Below are 21855 nucleotides of genomic sequence, written 5' to 3' on the forward strand. Positions count from 1 at the left end.
GGGCCCAGGGTGAGGGTCGGGTTCCGGGCTCGGGGCTCCGGACGGCCCGGCGCGCTAACCGGCCGCGGTGGGAAAGCGCCCGCGGTGCTCGCTGTGCAGCGCCCTGGAAACCTTGCCCTGCGGAGCAACGGAGCAGAGTGGCTTCGTGACTTTTGGCTCCTGTGCATGCCAGGCTGGGAGCAGAGCGAAGGATGCCCTCCTTTGACGGCATCCTGGGCCGGGGGCCGGGGCTTCAGGGGTTCCCCGAGTTCGCCGACAGCCTCTGGGGATGTGCGCGTCCTCAAGGTCTTTTAAGACGATTCTGATGATGCTGTCACTGGGACCCTGAGGCAGAAGCAGAGCGTTTTTGTTTTAAAGATACGGAACCGTTGAAGACACCTATGTCTTCACCGCTTGAAAAATCCATTGCAGGCAGCTGACTGAAATTGTGAAATCGGACAAGATGAGACAAGTGGCCGCCCGAGGCTCCAAAAATCAGGGGTGTTGCCTGACAACCAGCAGGGATTTTTCTCCGATTTTCATTTGGATAAAAAGCAGATGTTGGTGTTTGTATCAAATTGCATTTAAATTGAATTTACAGAGCTACGTTTGGTTTTTTTTTGACCCTGTATTTTTCTCTCTACTTTTTGTAGATTTCCCTCCTCACTATGTGTTGGACTTGGCCAGGTTAGTTGGAATCTTCAGCATTACGTGGTTTATGTCGTTAGAACTTCTGTGTGTCTTTATGTGCAGAACAGTGAATCTGTGTTCTCTGTTTACAGATGGTGGCCACAGTGGCAGTTCTCTGGGTGGGAAAGGCGCTCAGAGTAGTCAAATTTCCTGACCTTGACAGAAATGTACCTCGAAAGGTAAAAGAGTAATGATGGTAATAATAATAAGAATAGTGCTATTTTTTTTCCTGAAAAGAAGCCCCTATATATTTTTGCCAGTGCTCTGCATATTTAAAAATTGCAGTCTTGAAATTGCGAAGAGTGGATGTGGTAAAGGTGAAGAAGAAATGTCGTAATATGTGTTTTAAAAAGTTCTACAAACTCTTTAAAATTAAGGGGGGAAAAGCTCCCTGGAATCTTGTGTTGCTTTAATCGGTGCACACTTATTGGGAGGACAGCTATTTTGCATTTTCTACATCCACCTAATCTAATCAGTGTATCCTGCATTCATTATTCTTTGCGTTTGTTTTCTTATTTTTCCGTCTGCCTCTGCTTAACTCCATGTGAAGATGAAATGCCTTTCCTTTTTCTGCCATGGGCTAATCCATTATATTTTAAAGCAAATGATGTTTCTGACTCATGGTTTGATCATACTCATATTTCTGTGTCTTTTTCCTTCTCCATTCTTCCCTCTCTCTGCCACAGTAGTGCTGTTTATCCAGGAATAACGTTTTTGTGGGTGCTTCATTGGGGCCAAAGTTGTGTATGAGTTCTGATCTTATGTTTTAAGTGGAAAGATTTTGATCGTATAAACAAAACTGTTTCTGTTTGAAAGGATCTTGTTTTAGCTATCTTTATTATTGAGTTTTGTTATCCCTTTTTAAATTTTCTAGACGTTTCCACTACCTCTACTATATTTTGGGAACCAAATCACGGGACTGTTCAGCACAAAGAAACTGAAGTATGGATAATTTTATTTTACTAGTGAGGTTAATATGTATACTTAAAACTGTACTTGAATGTTAAATATTTAATACAGTGTTATTGATTCTGGAAAAATGAAAGGACCAGAAGGCTTCTGTTATAATAATGAAGATTACTACACCAAAGGTTTTAGTTTAAATTTTTTAAGTTTGAATAGAAAGAGTCTTGTTTCGGGTTTTTTCCGCTTCACTTTGATAGTAAAAGTCTTAAAATGTTATGAAATGCTGTGATAGATTTTCATTATTTTTCCAGACCTATAGTAGTGAAGAATATATGTTAGGCTCCTGGGATTTCAATTTTTTAAGACAATTTATAAATATCATATTTTAAGCAAATTCTGCAAGCAAAATCAGAGGATGAGTATGAGAACTTTTGTAATTTTTCTTCGAACATGAGTTAAAATAACATCAGATGGAACTCGGATACAAATATTATGCCCATGGCCATATCACTGTCAAAGCAGCATATTCACTTCTAGAAAGAAGCAATAATTCTCTGCTCCACAACAGAGGTTATCCTCTAACCTCCCAATTCTTGGCTTCCCCACTTGAGGAGTATAGTATGTACTGGATGTATGTGCTATGAAAATTATACACGTAGGGAAGCCGTTTAACAGAAATCCATGGTTTCACTACTGCCACTTAAGCTAAACCTTTAGCATAGTTGATGATTGTAAAACAATGGGGAGATCTCTGAGGATTAGAGACAAAGCACTTTTCATATCCTTTTTCTTCAGACCCAAGAAACCTGGCAGAATGACCATGATGATATCTCTGGGGGAGGGTTCATGGAAGTCCGATTTCTCATGGGTGGGGCATCCTTTTTCCATCACATTATCCACTTGAAAGGAAATGCAGACCTGCTTCAAAGTGCTACTTGTATAGAATTTGCTCTTCTTCATCCATTGTCATCATCTATCCATCCGTTCATTCACAGCCTATCTTTCATTGCCAGCTGAGTATAAGGCACTTTGGAGTGAGATGAGATATATTCAGAAATAACTATATTGTAAAAGGCTATGTGTTTGACTAGTATAAGCAAAGTGCTCTGGTAATTTAGAGGAAGACCAAAGTACTTCCACAAAAAGTCAAGGAGTGTTTCATGTGGGTGGGTTATCAGAGATGCGGTGTGGAGGGTTGGAGATGTTTTGGGGGAGTGGAGTGGGTGGAAGTAAGGTCAGTCTAGTAAAAGAAGAAAGGTCTTTTTCTCTTGAAGACTAACATGGTTACTGTTAAGGGTATTTATATAATAAGGGTAAAATAAAAAAGTGGCTGTTAGTAGTAGTTGATAATAGATATGTGATCGCTACCATTTTTTAGAGTTAGCTCGTAAAAGCAGTCTTTCATGCTTTCAAGTAAGAATTCTAGAGAGAGAAATAAAGATTTAATCACAGGTTAATCAACATGGAATGGAATTAATCAGCATAATTGAAGGAAGAGACTAGCATTATTTTAAGGTATTTGGGAAGTCTTAGGTTAAAAAGTTAATTGTTAAACTTTATTTTACCTAATCATATTTTTTCCATTTATTTATTTTTATTTGCAGCTTGCCAATGTTTACAGTTCTGAGAAGGTTCTCCATCCTGTTTACAATGTTTGCTGAAGGAGTTTTACTCAAGTGAGCTAAATTCCTAATATATGTAGTCTTTAACAAACTAATCATCTTGAAAAGTGGCCCAGCATATGTGAAAGAGTAAAATTATTTGTCTTGTTTCTACTTTATCTCTTGAGAAGTTTAAGCAACTTTCTTCCTTTGCTATAGGAATTGATGGTTCATAGGAACAGTAGTTGGGAAGATTATGAATTGTAGTTGGAATCTGTCTGAACATGGGATACACTTTTAAGAATCCCTATACTGCTGTTGCCACTGGGTGAAGCTGGGCCAGAAACATCAGTGTAGATTTTACTGGTGGTGTTCGTATCTTGGCTACTTTTACCAAGTGCGTGTGATCTTTTTATACTTAAAGAAATTCTGATTTACAAAAGTGTAAACCCAAAAATAATAGTCATAAGAACAAAAAAATGAGTATACTTTTTTACAACTTTTTGCTTCATGAAAAGGGGTTCTTTGAAATATCCAATTTCGTGGAAGCATTTAAAATATGATTGTTTATAGCTTTTTTAAAGAAAACATACTTTTTTGCCTGTGTTGTGGATTGAGTCTTTGTGAATAACTAAAGGCACATGTATGTATTTTTAATTATTTTATTTTGCAGGAAAACTTTTTCTTGGGGTATTAAGATGACTGTATTTGCAATGATCATTGGAGCCTTTGTAGCTGCCAGGTAAGAATGTATTAAGAACATAAGGGAAATTATCAATAATTGCTAATAATTATTGATAATAATCCGTTACCAGCAAAGAAATTTTTTTGTAGGCTAAGTAAGAATCACATCTTTGAAAAGCATCCAAAAGACTTTTCAGAAAGTTAAATCATTTTGGCCGTACTAAGGTCAAGGCTGGCAAAATCTGATTCTTCTATGTATTGAGCACATACCATATGCCACATAACATGTTTAGCATTTTACACATATTATTTATGCATTCTTTACAGCAACTCTGAAAGCTATGAGTATAATTTTCTTATTTTAGTGGAGGAAACCGAAACCTGAGTTCAGTAACTTGGTCAAGGTTACACAGCCAGTAAATGGCAGAGCCTACTTAGTTTGTAGGATAATAAATAATAGAATTTCTTGGGACACCTGGGTGGCTCAGTGGTTATGCAGCTGACTTCGGCTCAGGTCATGATCTCGCGGTTCATGAGTTTGAGCCCCGTGTCGGGCTCTGTGCTGACAGCTCAGAGCCTGGAGCCTGCTTCAGATTCTGTTTCTCCTTCTCTCTCTGCCCTTCCCTTGTTCATGCTCTGTCTCTCTGTCTCTCAAAAATAAATAAACATTAAAAAAAAAAAGAATTTCTTGATTTGGCCTCACTTAAGATATATCACAAATGCCATAACTTAGACATTCTGTTAAATTTCTGAAGCTCTTTCCATTGTTCTTAAGTTTAAGTTTTAAAATGTAGGGAGAGGGGCACCTGGGCGACTCAGTCATTTCAGGTCATGATCTCACAGTTCTCTGCTCCCACCCTGTGTGTCCATGTGCTGTCTCTCTTTCTCAAAATAAATAAATTAACTAGTTAATTAATATTTAAAATGCAGGGAGAAAATGTATGCCCAAAGACTCAGAAAATTAAAGTTTTGGCTAGAAGTCATTTTACTTAGCCCAAGGCATACATATGTGAGTTTGCTAATGACACAAATTCTGGCCGACACACATTTTCCACCTGGAAGTTCAGTGTGCTTCTTGGATTAGCTCATTTACCTTCATCATTCCTGTGGTATAGACAGGAGGAAATAGTAAAGTCAGATTCTATTCTACCCTAAATCTCCAAGTGAAATTTCATCCTGTTTTTTTGGTTTTAAGGATAGAATAGTTACTAGAATTTTGTTATATAGCTGATGGTTTTTCCCTTTACATAATATTGCCTCCTTGATGAAAAATTGTATTTGTGCCTCTAGTCTTTCTTTTAGAGATGCCCTGCTAGTCTTTGAAATATTTCCTTGAAGCTGGTGGGATCCAAACCTGAGTCAAACCACAGGAGTTCCTCAGGGCCATCCCTGGTCTGCAGATCTGGACCAGCCTTATCTAATCAGAACCTTTTAGTAGGGAAGCAGATTGGGAGGAAGGGAGTCTGAAGTTAAAAGGTTGTCAGGCTGTTTGGAAAAGGGAATGTACATTAGGCTAGTCCTACCTAAATAGCAGTGGTATAGAGCTACTTAGACGTCTCATTCCATGTTCTAGTTAGCTATAAATACATGTTAGTTTTGCACAATCACAGAATGTGGAATGTGGGGCCACTAGTTTAGCTAGGGTGCTAAAGTTTACCAAAGACATACTCTTCTTAGATTTTCATTTTTCTGTTCAGTTTACTAAGTTCTTATCTTGTGCCTGATGGTCAACTAAATAATAGAAAACTCTAATTTCCCTAATGCTGATAGTTATAACTCATAGGCTTTTAAAGCAGTCATTTAAGTATTTGAGTTCCTACTATGTGCTTAGACCCTATGGTAGCTTGATCTCAGAACTGACTTCAATCTATATATCCCAGAAACTCCACCCGGAGACTCAACCACTTGTATAACCTGCCTTTTGTGTGAATGAATCCTTGGAAAATGACATGTTAACAGCTTTATCTTTTTGGTTTCCTTTTCTTTGAAATTGAGCCCCAGTGCCTTCTTCCTGCTTCACATGTATTATAATGGTGAATTTTGGTTCTTGTCTGACTTTGAATTCAGAGCAGTGTGTTCTTAACTGATGTGATTGGTTAATTACTAATGATTATGTTTAAGTGTTAGTATTTTTCATTTCTGAAGACTTCCCTATTGAGTATGAAATTGCAGACTGTAACAAGGAATCAAAAAATACTAATAAACTGGTAAAATGCATGTTCACTTAACCTAAATAAGCATATGTTCTTCCATATATTGTGCTTCAGACCTATTTAAAATTACATGCCTGTTCTTTAAATGTAAGTTATTAAAGTATTGCTGTGTTTTACAGCTCTGACTTGGCATTTGATCTGGAGGGATATGTTTTCATTCTGATAAACGATGTCCTGACAGCAGCAAATGGCGCGTATGTAAAGCAGAAATTAGATTCAAAAGTAAGTAGCAATCTAAATCTTTAAGAGATGTTTACTGATGTTGGGAGTGGTAATGTCAATTTGTCAGGAAAAAAAAGCAGAGAATAAAGAAAAATACTTAGGAGAGATGGGAAAGACCTAGGGATCTCTGAAGGTAAAATACCTGTATGTTGCTGCTTACATAAGAAACTTTATTTTTCAGTTATTAAGTAGCAATTAGATTTTATTTTTGTCCCTTTTCTGGAAGGGGATGGGTGAATATTGACTTTGAGAGGCAAGTAATTAAGGGTGTTCATTGGAGAAAAGTGTCATAAATGTTCATGGCTGTGGACTGGACAAGGAAGAAATATCTGGAAGTCCTTGAGCAGATTTGAGGAGTGAGTGTTGAAAGGGGCTGCAGAGAAGGAATGGACTTTGCATATTTGTCCCACAAATAATGGGAAACTTTAAGGAACATTAAGATCATTCTTTCTCAGGAGCAATGCTGGGTTCCTTGGCCTAGATCCCGTGCACATGACTGTTACATACCCAGCTCTTTTAACTTGCAGCGTGCTTTAAAGATATTTTTTGTTGGTCTACTATATACTTTGAATCTATACACACTAAATTTTATTTTATTTAATTAATTTACTTTAAAAAAATTTTTTATGTCCTTATTTTAAGAGACAGAGACAGAGAGTGAGCAGGGGAGGGGCAGAGAGAGGGAGAGAGAGGGAGACACAGAATCCGAAGCAGGCCCCAGGCTCTGAGCTGTCAGCACAGAGCCCAACATGGGGCTCAAACCCATGGACTGTGAGATCATGACCTGAGCCAAAGTTGGACACTTAACCGACTGGCCCCCCAGGCGCCCCTAAATTTTATTTTTAGATCAAGCCAGAAAGTAGAGAATTTGAGCCACACTGCTTTTACTACACTATGGTATAAGTTCACATTATTGCAAGAAGAAACTATGTGGAGCTCAGCTGTGTACGTCATAGGGTTGTTATTGAAGGAGTTGCCCTTTCTCTCATGATGTATCCTGGTAAAGGACCCACGTGAGGTACTGTCACCATAGTTTTTCCTCAACAGTGGTGCATTTTTTATCTCATAATTAAGTCTTGCAACTGACCATGATTTTATCTTATTTCCCTACCCATGTTTTCTCTTCTAAGTCAGATGACCTTGTCTGTTTAATTTTTAGTCTGCCCTATTATATGTGCCATATTTCTGAAACTCCTTCAGGGCATTTTTTAGAGCGCATATTGTAAATAGAAATGCCCGGGGCACCTGGGTGGCTCAGTCGGTTAAGGCTTCGGCTTCGGCTCAGGTCAGATCTCACGTTCGTGGGTTCGAGCCCCGCGTCAGGCTCTGTGCTGACAGCTAGCTCAGAGCCTGGAGCCTGCTTCCCTGTCTGTATCTCCCTCTCTCTCTGCCTCTCCCCCTCTCATGCTCTGTCTCTCTCTGTATCAAAATAAATAAAGCATTAAAAAAAAAAGCTTAAAAAAAAAAAAGTAAATAGAAATGCCCTACATAGTCAATAGTAGTATTAGTGTCAAGTTTGTGTTGTCTTGGCGGGGGGCTTTGCCTTCTTCAGAAAGAACCATGGAATGAATGGCCATCACAGTAGTTTTCATTATTCTTAGAGATTGTTTATTTTGAAGGTCTTTGAAGGTCTTTGAAGAATTGTGGATTGTTTCCAACAATTTTTTCTTAAATATACCTTTTATGTATTATTCTCCATTTATTTGCCTTGCCAACTCTGATGATTGTATTTTAATGTAATGTAGTTTAATTTTAATGTAAGCTACTACTGTTAAACAATCTGTATCTTTTTGAAATAAAGAAAAGAGAGCAGTTAGAGATTTAGTTTTGCTCTTTTTTTTTTTTCTCAGCCCATTTGCTGCTTTGGAAAATAGGTATCAGGAGCATTCCATTTGTCCATCAGCCCCAGCTGTCTAAAACAGTATTGTCCAATAGAAATTTCTGTGTTGATAGAAATCTTCTATATCTCTTCTGTCTATTAACTGTAGCCGCTAGCCATATGTGGCTGTTGAGGTACAATTGAGGAACTGAATTAGTAGTTTAATTATAATTAAATTGAAATAGCTGCATATGGCTAGTAACTACTGTGTTGGACAGCACAATCTAGAGTATATTCTAGAACCTGGACAAAAGCAAAGAGAGTTTCTTGAGTATTTCATTCCCATGAGAGTCCTTCATTTCCTCACTTAAAAATGACTTAGGACTCATTTGTATTAGAGCTTTTAAGCATATTGACCTGCTTTTCATACTTCATGGATTGGGAGCGACATACTAGAAGATAGAATTCTATTTAGAGACAGAGAGGTGGTTTCAAAAGTCAGTTAACAACAAAAGAAACAAAACAGGAAAACTATAAAAGTCAGATGGAAGTACTCAACAACAGGGTGATTAAACAGCATTAAGGACAACATCATATAAGGATATAATACAGCAATGCACGTTTCTGATGATGCCCTAAATTGAATTTGAGTGCACTGTTTTATTTATTTTATTTATTTATTTATTTATTTATTTATTTATTTTATAATAGTTTATTGTCAAATTGGTTTCCATAAAACACCCAGTGCTTCTCCCCACAAGTGCCCCCCACCATGACCATCACCCCCTCCTTCCCTCCCCCTCCCCTTTCAGTCCATGGATCGTCTTCAGTATTCAGTAGTCCCCCTTGATCTGTGTCCCTCGCTCTTCCCCGCTCTCTTTCCCCCTTCCTCTCCCCATGGTCCCCTGCCAGGTCTCTCCTGTTAGACCTATGAATGCAAACATACGGTATCTATCCTCACTGTTTTAAGAGGCAGGGAATAAAGGCATCCTCTACTTCCCAGATCACACTCGTATCTCTGGCCGGCTGGGCATCTGTGGTTAAAGGTTGTTTGTTCCACTATGGCTTTTATTGTTGTTGCTGCCATAGAAATGAGGCACATCTTTTCATTGATGCTTTTGGTGGCCATAGAAATCAGTTATTTGGTTTATCTGAGAGGTTAATAAATCAGAAGGTTTATTACCTGTAATTTCAGGAATGCTTAAATCATGGTCCTTTGAGCATGAGTCTTGTGGCATGAAGATTTAGTGCTGCATTTCAGACCTGAATACAACTATTGAGTTTAAAACATTTCTAACTTTAAAGAAATCACACAAATAATATATATTAGAAGTAGTAGAAAACATAGATAAGCAAGAGGAAGAAAATACAAATCTCTCTTAATTCTACCGTCAAGTAAGAAGCATCAGAGGATAAGTGTGTATGTGGGCATTTGCATGTGTATGCACCCATTCAAATGTGTAAAATTTTAAAGAGCAATGATATAATGTTTTCTAGTCTGTTTTTCATTTAATGCAGTTTCATGAACATGTTTACCCTGTCAATCAGTATTATTAACATTTTTAGTGGTTACATAATATTTCATTGTTTGGTTGTATCTAATCAACTAGTTTTCAATTGTTGAATATTTGTTTCCAGTTTTTCAAGCTCCTATTGAAAAGGTAGTTTGACTTGTTACATTGTTCAGTAGTTTTCATCACAGAAGTTAGGCAGTGTCATGCCCTTATCTTCACTACTTCATCTCCATCGTACTCTTTCCCCACCCCTTCAAACTTTGGCCTCCTTCTTGAGGTGACTGCTTCTAGCTGAGTATCTTAGAAGTGTGTGAATCCAAAGTGGACCCAGAGTTCTCATAGGCTCCCTGCGTTTGAAGGTATATGTGTTCTTTGTTGCTCCCCAGTAGCTGAGGGCACAGCAAATCATACCTATTGGAGTTGTAGATAGAATAATTTTAATCTTCATTATGCTTCACATATCCATTTTCAGAAATACTTCACTGGTAAATTATGTCTGTCGTGTTGGTCTAGTTGTGAGTATGTATGTTGGTATCTGCCCATCTGTCTCTCTTAAATAAGGTATTTTGTTACGGTTCTGAAAAGCTAAAGACTTACTTGATGACTTTTGATTCAGTTATGGAAAGGGAAGGGCTTCAGGATTGTGTTTATAGAGAGATGGGTGTATATTCAAAATAAACTTCCCTGCTTGCTGTTTTGAGGTAGCCAGTTGAAGTTATTTTTATTTCTCTCATTTTAAGCACTCAGAAGATTTATTTCGAATAAATTTAAAGTCTTGTAGGTTTGCTTTTTTTTTTGCTTTTGAAAGTTTAGGTCATTAACATTTGCAAACTTATGACTTGGCTGATTTGCTGTCTATGTTGTGGGGGAGGGTGTTTGTGTAATGGTGGTGGAGTTTGGTAAAGGGTTTGTGTATATCTGTCTGCGAGGGGCAAATGAAATACCTAATTATTTACTGTTCTAGGAGCTGGGAAAATATGGTCTGCTCTATTACAATGCACTGTTCATGATTCTGCCCACCTTGGCCATTGCGTATTTTACAGGAGATGCACAAAAGGTAGGACTTTCTAATTATGATTTAATGGGTTATGTTTTTGAATTTTATTATTATTTATGTCCACAAGATAGACTGTGGGGTTGTTAAAAAGTAATGTGCTTATTGAGTGACCAAAAACTGAGAGTTTATTTTTTAGCTTGCTAAGGTCACGCTAACCTTTTTTCTTGGCATTAAGTATTGAATGGTACTAAAATGGCTCAAAATAGCTTTGCCTGTTAACATAAAAATAGTGCATGCCAACTAGTGTGCTTCTCTTCTGTGTCAGAGGGATAGAGGAAGGGACTTGTCACATTTCTACTAAACTACAAAATAAGAAGACAGGCAGACTATCCTTGAGAAACAAAACATCCTGAACAAGTAGAATTCAAATCTAAACAAAATATTTGACATTTCTAAGAAGCTGTTTTGTTGTACAATTGTCATGCTGGTTTAAATCCCAAGCTGAGTTTTTTCCTTAGGAGATATTTAGCACCATGTGGTAACGTAACCATGTAAAAAAGCATTTAATAGTTTACTCATTTTCTAAAATGATTGGCTAAACCCACAGTAGAGTAGCAAAATAAATCCACACAAGCATATTTCTTTAAAACAAACACCTATTCATAGGAGAAAAATTGATACCATTTTGTTAGAATTTACAAAATTTTGCAGGCAAAATGAAAACCTAAAATTTTGCCAAGATTTCTGTAACAAGATTTCTTTAATGATTCCCCTGCCTAGTAATTTCTTCAGAATAAATGTATTGGCTATTTACTTTAATGACAGTGACAATTCCTACAAATCAGTGGGAGCCAAAATAAAAGGTTTTGAAAATAGTTAGACTATTAAAAAATTGTTCTTCCATCAAAGGTAGGAAAAGACCTTAGAAAGCTTATAAAGGCCCTTTGTTTTATTCATCAAGAACTCTTTTAAAAAACTAGCATAGATCATCTTGAACATGTATAAATGTTTTAATGAACTGTGACCTGGCTACCAACAGGCCTGAAAATGACTCCAAAGTAGAAAATGGAGCTGGTACTCTAATGAAGAGCATTGAAGAAGTATTTTGTGGCTGTGAAAAAAGTGGGAAGTGAAACTAACATTTATTGAGTCCCTATTATGTGCTAGTTACTTTACATATGTAATATAACATAGTCTCCAGAACAGCTCTCGAAAGTTTGAATTATCTCTGTTCTACCAGTGTGGAAATAAGAGCTCAGAGAGACTAAATAACTGGCCCAATGTCGTATTGTTGGTGGAGAGAGTCAGGGTTTAAACCCAGGCCTGAACTCCAAAGGCCATGGTCTTTCCACAGTGTTCTCTCTCCCTCTAGCAGACCTTGACAGAAACACCTCTTACCCTTTAGCTGTGGGGCAAGAATGTAAGGAACCAGGCCCCTCATGGCAGCACAGATGGATCCAAATCTTGAGGTCAGTCTGTACATGAAAAAGGTGGAAGAATTAATGTGGTTAGGTATTCTATAGACTTGGCAGAGATGGAATTCTTATTAATTTGAGACTTTGACTAGTAGCTTGTAGCTACTTGAAAAAATTGACTATAGGAGATATTTCTTCATTCCAGAGTGATGATCGTTTAAATAGAAGTTACTGGCCAGGTTGTAACATAATTAACGTATATTTGAAAGTTCAATAACAGTCAACTTGCAATGCTTCAATATAATTGGGAATGTTTACTCATAATGAGAAGAATTGCTTTGCCACCTATCTTAGGATAAAATTTAGATTTTCATCTCACTTTTTATTTCTTTTTTATGCAAAAGAGTAGAATATGAGTAACCTTTTTTTTTTTTCCTAACAAAAGTGCCAGGCAAAGGTCAAGAAAGGTTTATTTTGGAAGAAATGTTTTTTTTAAAGAATGACAGTTCACCTGAATACTTTCACATTGGGATGATAAACTCACGGAAGCTGAATTTCATTGCTCTGTAATCCAACCCCATCAGCATTTTGGATTTCACATAAATGTTTGTTTATCCTCACTTTTATTATTAATTAATATTGTTCTTTAAAAATTTTTTTAATGTTTATTTTTGAGAGAGAGAGAGGGAGGCAGAGTGAGAGTGGGAGAGGGGCAGAGAGAGAGAGAGGGAGACATAGAATCCAAAGCAGGCTTCAGGCTCTGAGCCATCAGCACAGAGCCCAAGTGGGCCTTGAACCTACAAGCTGTGAGATCATGACCTGAGCCGAAATCAGATGCTTAAACCAACTGAGCCACTGGGGTGTAGATAGACATTGGCTGGCTATCTTACAATCTCCTGCTTTCTTTCTCTCCTTCACATGTTTTCCTTCTACCATTCTCAAATAGTTAAGTGTTCCTGTGTGTCTCACAGTGTTAGGCTCAGGTGATAAGGAAAAAAAGATGAATTAGGTGGTTTTCTAGCCTTTGAGGACCATACAGTTGTCTTGGGGAGTAGACCTGTGAACATTAGAGCAATAAACTGTTCTAGGTTCTGTGGGAGATGTGTTTTGGGGGCATTGTGGGATATAAAATGGAAGTGGGTCAGTTCTTTCTCCTTGTTGGGGATAAAGTGCCTCATGGAACTTTGCCTACAAAAAAGTAAAATATAAGTGATATGAGTAATCAGTGTTGTTTTAGCCGGTTATGAATTACATATGAAACTTAGGAAGTAAGACTTCTGTTGGGCTCTGTGCCTAAATTCCTTGTATGCTCATGAGAGAAGTCACTGCAATTGCTTTTTAAGTTGAATTTAAATGACTATGTCTGAACATCTTCATTGGGAATATATGAGGAATATGATATAGTCCTTGCTACACAAGGAAGACACTGGCATGCTGCAGAGATGGAGTAAGATCTAGCACCAAAGTGCATGCTTGTCAGTACCATAAATATTTAGGTTAGGAAGAAGTTGGTGGATTGAATATCAGGATTGGCTTTTTATAAAAGATAGGACTTGGTTTTCTTATCCACCAAATGCAACAAGTAATGCTAACCTGTTCTGGGAGTTGCTGTTAGAGATATAACTTAGAGAGGTGGTTGAGGGGTTTGCTTTATTCAACCAGCACAGAAACAATGTGTAGAAGCCACGCACAGACAACCTGACACATCCAAGAGGCTATATAGTCTTCTGTAAAAAGTTCTAGTTTTATTTCCTCCATTGGACGATTCAGTTTTATATAGTCAGTGGGCTGTACATCTGAAGTCCTGGCAAAAAGGGTTTCATATTACAGAGGGGATATGTAGCATGATTTCAGATAAGAGTTTTCTAGTAAGTTGGGTTCATTTTCAGTTTGTATTTTTTAGACCTGTGCTTTTCCTTCACTGTATGTGATTAAGCGGACGTTTGTGTATGTGCATGTATGTTTTTTAAAAGTGGACATTTTTTTGTGGGGCAGTTAATTTTTTTAAAGTTTATTTATATTGAGGGAAAGAGAGAGAGAACAGGGCAGAGAGAGAGGGGGAATTCCAAGCAGGCTCCATGCCATCAGTGCAGAGCCTGATGCAGGGCTTGAACTCAGTAAGTGTGAGATTATGACTTGAGCAGAAATAAAAAGTCAGATGCTTAACCAACTGAGCCACCCAGGCTCCTTGGGACAGTTTATCTTTAACTAAAGCTATCCTCAGATTAACAATTTGAGGCTACTTCTGGCTTTTAGGGAGACTTTGCCTGTAAGGTATGATGCTTTGTGCCTGACAGGCTGCTTCCATGTAAATCATTTCCCCTGATCCTCATTGTACACTTGTGAGGTAAGTTGTTACTTATTTATAGAGGTTAAGAACATGATTAAGGTTCCACAGTGGCAGAGTCCAGAACTAAAATCTGCCTGGGGCGCCTCGGTGGCTCAGTCGGTTGAGCATCTGGCTTCGGCTCAGGTCATGATCTCACGGTTTGTGGGATCGAGCCCCTTTATCAGGCTCTGTGCTGACAGCTAGCTCAGAGCCTGGACCCTGTCTTCGGATTCTGTGTCTCCCTCTCTCTGACCCTCCCCTGCTCATACTGTGTCTCTCTGTCTCTCAGAAATAAATTGGGGGAAAAAAAAAGAAAGAACTAGAATCTGATTCCAGATGGATTTTTTACTGTTTGTCTGGCTACATCTCTCAGAGTCATTTTCTGCCTCTCTAACTTATGTTTCTCCCTGTTTGGGACTTCCATGCAGGGCTTTCTCACAGAACAAGCTATTGAATGTGAGAAACACCTTCACAGTAATATCGGAAGTGAAGTTTCTGAAACTTCACCTTATCGTTACCTCATCTTTTACAAGCAATCATATTTCTTTCATTCAACAAATATTTACTGAGTGCTTTACTCAGGTGCTGTTCTAAATTAAAAAAAAAAAATCTGTTCCTGCTTAAAGGAGCTTCCAGCGTAGTGGGTGAGATCAACTAAACATAAGTTGTGTAATAAGAACTATGAGGAGAAATAGAACAAGGAAGAGGGTGACTGGGGAAGTGCTGCTTGGGATGGGTGGTTAGAGAGAGCATCTTTCTCAGTTTCATTTGAGCAGGCATGGAATGAGTGCTCTGAAACCAGTTTGTGTGGCGCTTCTGACGGAGGCCCCCAGTTGGAGATGAGAGCTGGTTCTCAGTGCAGAGGTGGGAGTGGGAGTGCCGAGCTCTTTACAAGAAGTATTTTCTGAGTAAGTGAATACCAGGAAGATCAAGGTGGGCCTTGAAGGATGTGGAGGAAGAGAAACAGAAGGTACATTCCAGGTGGAACCCAAGTGAGCACAGGCCTAGCTGAGGGTACTAGCCTCTTCAGTATGCTTAGGCGGTGGCAGTCAAAGACGTTGGAGGCCTTCAAAGAGACCTTAGAGAGCTTCTGGATGAAGCCTCTTCTTTCACCACTGAGGAAGCTGGGCCCAAAGAGGGCTTGGAACTAGAATTCTGATTTCCTGACTATGACTAGTACTCTCACTTTTCCCACCATGTCACACCTCGCTTCCTTCTAAGTTGGGTCAAGTGCTAGATATAAGAATTTGAAATTTATTCTGCAGATATGATGAGCCCTAAAAGTTTGTGACATAAGGGGTACAATGGAGAGAATTTGAGGCAGAATGCAGAAGAAACATCTAGTTCTGTCCTTAACCACTGCCTGATTTTGGACAAGGCCCTTCTGCTCCCCCGCTCTGCTTTGTGAAGTGGAAACTGAGTAGGTTGTATCATCTGATTTGGTTAGTTCTCTAGGTAGGGCCCTTTCCTGGGCTGAGACAGAATTTCCGAGGAGCAGAAGGTATGCCAGTGCGGAGACTAGGCTGCTGTTCTGACGGTTGGCATGAGCCCAGCTGCTCCCTGACTCCTGAATACCAATGCTTATAAACTTGCTCTCATCCATTGGACTTCTGGCTTTCTTGACCCAGAGCCATTCTACATGGAAACTCTGTATGTATTTATGAAAAGATCAACAAGATAAATTGTTAAAGCAGGGTGTAAAACTGCATACGGTATGCTACATTTTGAATAAAATAAAAAGGGAAAAATAATATGTATACCTATATATTTTATTCACTTAAATTTAAGTAAAGAAACTCTGGAAGAATATACATGTAACCAATTCGCCTGTGAGAGTGTGTGTGGAGAACAGAGTAAGTATAGAACAGGAATGGGAGGGAGACTTCTCACTATTTATCTTTTTGTATTTTTTTGGTTGTAGAGCCAGGCGAATGTATCCTAAATTACATTTTATAAAAAGAACAGTAAGAAAAGGATAAAGTTTTGTGTGTGTGTGTGTGTGTGTGTGTGTGTGTGTGTGTGTGTGTTTTTATAAATAATGACTATCCTATGATGAATCCTAAAGCTTAAAATAACTGGGGGTGATGGGACAAATTAATTTGTTCTCATTATTCAGGGTTGCAGACTCTTGACCCAACATGCAAATTAAAGCAAGATCAGATCCAAATTATTTTTTTTCCAAAACTTCACTGATAACTTTAGAAGGCAGAGGAAAGAAAAGTTCTCTGTGTTAGGACAGGAATCCAGTAAGAGGGCTCTGAAAGTTCAGCTCCCCTGGGAGGCAGGAGTTCTACAGAGCAGTTGATACGGCTGACAGTCTTTAAGCAAGAATTGAAGGCCCAGGAAGAAAATGGAAAGGCAGGACCCAATTGAACAACTTAACCCAGTGAGCACATCATGTAAATCCTTGGAAGCTTCCTGAGAAACCAAATGTGTGTGCAAATGTGTGTGTGTAATTTCTTAAAAAAGTTTATTCAAGGTTCTCAAAGTACTGGCTGTACCAGAAACCATGGAACCAACATAGTCAACACTTGGTTTTTTAAAACATGTCTTCAAATTTTAAAACATTCTCTTTCTTAAAAAAACTATGTATTCAAAAGCCAGCAAACTGTTAATAAAAGATATCTAGTTAATATAGATAAAGGGAGATCAAGTATCAGTTGACTAATTGCTTTCCAAAGTGTCAGTTAGGATAGACTGTGTTTAAACTTGTTAGTTGTTGCCTCCAGAAGGGAATGTCTGCACACAAAGCCAGTGATTCACAGCCACAGGAGCTGGAGCCTGGCTTTCTGACAGCACGCCCTGCTAGGTGTTCTCACGTAGGGAAGAAGGAACAGACCCCTTGCTGTAGATCTCACAAGGCTGGTACTGTGACATTGTATAATGTCTCCATTATATCTCTGGTTAAGTTACATGGCTCAGATGTAATTTACAGGAAAAGTGGAGGTGTCTCTTTTTAAGCACTGCTGACTAAATAATGAAGAATTTTAGGCTGTTGCTTTAGCCTGTCCAGAGTTATTAATCTTTTCTGGGTCACTCTGTACATCATACAGACTGATTCTCAAATCCTGAGTTATTTTTTCCACATAGACAGGCCCCTTCTGCTTTCTGGGCATTGCCTACAAAACAAGTATACCAAACAAGTGGGTTGGATCAGTTATTCTTCATTTATGAATGACTAGATCTTTCTCTTTGCCCTCTATGTTGTTTCACTGACAAAGGAGTGTTTTTAACCATTTTTACCTTTGAGAATATGACTTTTTTCAAATAAGAGTAAATGACCCTGTTAATAAGCTGGAAGGTGTGGTTTTGCAATTATACATAGGTTTTTTGTAGGTGGTAGAGCCTTGTGAGCAAAGGTAGTGAAGATATCTGAGTTCCAGTTCTTGTCTGAGCTAGGAGGAGGCAGAACAGATGTGGCAAGCAGTTTCAGTAGTGCAGAGGGTAGGGTGCGTAACCCAGGACCTCTGGCTCCATGAACTTGACTGACTTTCCCAAGGTAGAGAGGGAACACTGCAGATCATTTGGTCTACTGATGTTATCTTCTTCCTTATTTGGTTCCCTAGCAGTTTACTTTCTAGGATAACATTTTTTAACTTTTTTCTCAGTAGTTTTTTGGGGAAAGAGGTTTCAAAATATAATGGTATCATTCATCAGCTTTTTCTTACTTACCATGAAGCCTAAAGACCAAGTGATTTGTTTATTTTTAGACTTTATAGTAAACAGGTGTCAAAGCTTATAAGATTTCAAAACATGTAAGAGATATGCCATTTGTGCTTTGGATTTTATTTCAAATCTCAGTTAAGTTGGTGACTCTGCTTAGCAAAGTTTCCTTGGAGTGAGAATGGTTATGTCTAAGACTCTGGTGCACCCTCAAATTATTATGTGCTTCTTTTTCACATCAGGGGTGATGAACTGGTGCTTATGTTACCCTGTGTTCATTGTAGACATTGTCAAGTAGTCACGACACTGCCTCGCTGAGCCCAGAAATAGCCACTGACTGCTCACCAAGATAATGGTTCAGACAGCGAGAGTCAGTTGATTAGAGCTGGGGTAGAAGACAAAATCTGATTGTATCCCTCGACTAGATTTTATTGATTATGATATCATAGTGCTTAATCTTACTCATATGCCCCCTTTCTTAATTTCCTTAACCTAGGAACTGGAGAACACGTTTTTCTATTAAACTTTTTTTTCAAGCATTTTTATTTAACTGAAAGTCTCATTCAAATCAAATGCCTAGTTTACAGAAGTGGTAGATCCATATAACCCATTTGCCCATTTGATTTATACCACGTTCTTTTTATGCCCCTGGTGTGCATTGGCTTGTGGTATCACATTATACCACCAGCACCTGCAGAACCAGAGACCTCGTTCAAAACAGACGGAAAGCCGAAGTATCTTTGTATGTGCAGTCTCTAAGCACAGCCACCTCTCAGCCAAGATTGAAGATTGTAGGACTTGTGGAAGGGAGCCCATCTCGTTCTGCATCACAGAATGACCAAGCAGCCATTTTGTTCACAATGGCTCTTTATTAGCTGTCTTTGGAGGCAGATATTTTATTTTGTTTTAAATGTTTTCCCCTTCCCCCTTGACTAACAAAATATATGTTCACTGTGCCGTCTGTGTTTCCTGTCTTAGGGAAAAGAAAAATTTGCATGCAAATCTATCACTGAGAGATAACAGTGGTGAATTTTGTATAAAGTGTCTGCATTTCATCCTCTGAATTGATTTCTCACAAGAGGAAGATAGAGTAGACTGTTGTCTATATTTGTAATGTAGGTAGAGACTTGGAGAGGTTAAATGACTTTATGATGGACTCACAGAAAATGAATGGCAGATTTAGAATTTAAATGCCCACTTTTTGACTCAGTGATCCAATAACGATAATCATGTGAAGCTATCTAGGAGAAAAAACTCAGAACATACTGCCTTGCCTTTGATTTTTCCTCATATTAACAGAACATGATCGGTTATGGGGCTGAGCAGGCACTTAGTAGCTGGATAATTTGGGGAAAGTTACTTAACATTTCTGAACCTGGAAGTATAATAAATTCTTAATAAACAGTAACTTCGATTGTTTTTTTAATGCTATCTTTATGATACGGAGTAGACTCCATTCTACTGAAGTAGTGTTTGGGTCATATTTGTCCTAAAGCTATACTTTCAAATGGCTGCTCCTTGTTCTGTTGCAGCCAAAGGTCCATTCCTGTGGCAAAGCAGAGGAATGCAATAGGCTGCTTGTGCTGTAGACTGGTTTTCTCCAGAGACAGGCTTGTATTTAGAGAGGGAAAACAATCCCATGAGAATTGTTTTTCGATTTTTGAATCCTCTGTAAATGGAATCATGTTCATGGGATTTATTTTAATATCCTGTAGATGCAGTTCTTATGTTCCCAAAGAGGACTGTGCAGTATTTATTTGGGACATTTTTCTAAATAAAATTTAATGCTCGGTGTAGAAAAACTTGGACTTGAGTGTATAGACTCAAGGCTACTATGTATTAGTTCTGTTATGTAAAGTAAGTCACTCATTGTCTTCTGGGGCTAATAAGGCTTGGCCTTTCTACCTCACAGGGTTACTTGGGGATCAAATGACATGATGTATGCAGAAGCATTTTGTAAACTATAAAGCACTCCACAAATATAAGGTGGTACTTGTGTATTGCCACAGTTTGTTCCTTCATTTATTAGCGAACCTGAACTAAATTGTCTTCAGCACAGTGCCCCCAGGCCAACTGTGGGACCTGGCACATGATGAGGACTTAGTAGATTTAAAAATGTACAGTGAAAGCAGAGATGTTTAGAGCTAAAGGAGGGAAGGAGCTTAGGTATATAGAGAGTTTTATATGAAGCCTTTGCCAAATCTTTCCACTCCTAGGCCACTGATAAAAAATATTGAGGGGCATCTGGGTGGCTCAGTGGGTAAAGAATCCAACATCAGCTTAGATTGTGATCTCGTGGTCTGTGAGTTCAAGCCCTACGTTGGGCTCTGTGCTGACAGCTCAGAGCCTGGAACCTGCTTCAGATTCTGTGTCTCCCTCTCTCTCTGCCTCTCCCCTGCACACACTCGGTCTCTCTCTTTCCTTTAAAAATGAACATTAAAAATTTTTTAAATTAAAAAATTAGAAATGATGTTTACATATAATAAATGTCATTTATTGAACAAGATGGACCTCCTTCATATCAGGCATTGTATCCATATTATCTTTAATTCTGATAACAACTCTACAAGATAGTCTTATTATTTCTTTTATTATGTATGCAGAAACTAAGGTTCAGAGAATCTGAATCCTCATGGTCCACACACCAGCATATTCTCTTAGTGGCTTTGGGGTAAAAGAGTAGCTTATCTAGCAAAGGAGGATAATTTAGAGTTGAGGAAAGTTCTTAGGCCTAGATTTCTTTTTTCTTTTCTTTTTCTTTCCTTTTCAGAGAGAGAGAGAGGATACGTACAAGTGGGCGAGAGAGGCAAAGGGGGGGCGGAGAGAGAGAGAGAGAAATGAGAGAGAAAGAACTTCTGTGCTGAGTGTGGAGCCTGATGCAGGGTTTGGTTCCACAACCCTGGGATCTTGACCTGAGCCAAAATCAAGAGTTGGACACTCAGCTGAGTGAGGCACCCAGGTGCCCCAGACTTGAAATTTCTTTTCTGTGTTTCAGCTTGAGCGAAGCAAAGTCTCTCCTTATGAAGCTGGTCTAACACTCATGTTAGAGTTGGAAGAAGCCTTACTATGCACCCAGTTTAACCTCCCTCACAGAAGCTAATGCTGGCCTAATGAAACAGTGGGGAGGTGGTGCAGGATACTGGGCTTCTGAGTCCTGGTGTGCTGCTTTTTTGAGGTGCAGTGGCTCTTACTGCAGGGTACCAACAACCCTCCCAGAGTCCCAGAGATGCTGCTTCCATGCCCACCTGCTGGTTTTCCGGGTCATGCCTTTCTCTTCGAAAAAAGAAAAACTAACTTCAGTGCAAACTAATGACTTTTGCCATTTTAAGAAAATTAAAAAACATTTTTTAATGTTTTATTTATTTTTGATACAGAGAGAGACAGAGTATGAGAGGGGGAGGGTCAGAGAGAGAGGGAGACACAGAACCGGAAGCAGCACAGAGCCTGACGCGGGGCTTGAACCCACGAACGTGAGATCTGACCTGAGCCGAAGCCGGAGGCTTAACCGACTGAGCCACCCAGGCGCCCTAAGAAAATTTTAAATGATATACATTTAATCTGAAACTTGAAATCTAGTAGCATGTACAAGTAGTGTGTGGGTTTATTAAATGTTTTTCTTTTCCCATTGATTTTTTTTTTTTTTTTTTTGAGAGAGAGCATGAGCAGGGGAGAGGCAGGGAAGAAAGAGAGAGAGAATATCTCAGGCAGGCTCCATGCCCATTGCAGAACCTGATGTGGGGCTCGATCTCATGCCAGACCATGAGATTATGACCTAAGTCAAAATCAAGAGTCAGACACTTAACCGACTGAGCCACCCACGCGC

General features: G+C 38.8%; 1 protein-coding gene across 1 annotated transcript in view; it reads left to right on the top strand.

The window, feature by feature from the left end:
• Positions 1-21855, top strand: part of SLC35D1 (solute carrier family 35 member D1) — a 51078-nt gene that overhangs the window by 598 nt on the left and 28625 nt on the right. Inside the window, exons 2-8 of the mRNA XM_029949111.1 lie at positions 633-666; positions 762-848; positions 1544-1611; positions 3180-3251; positions 3850-3918; positions 6193-6295; positions 10593-10685. Coding sequence (XP_029804971.1) covers positions 633-666; positions 762-848; positions 1544-1611; positions 3180-3251; positions 3850-3918; positions 6193-6295; positions 10593-10685 — 526 coding nt within the window. The remainder of the gene's footprint in view (positions 1-632; positions 667-761; positions 849-1543; positions 1612-3179; positions 3252-3849; positions 3919-6192; positions 6296-10592; positions 10686-21855) is intronic.

Source organism: Suricata suricatta, chromosome 8 (assembly GCF_006229205.1).
Source record: "Suricata suricatta isolate VVHF042 chromosome 8, meerkat_22Aug2017_6uvM2_HiC, whole genome shotgun sequence".
Taxonomy (NCBI): domain Eukaryota; kingdom Metazoa; phylum Chordata; class Mammalia; order Carnivora; family Herpestidae; genus Suricata; species Suricata suricatta.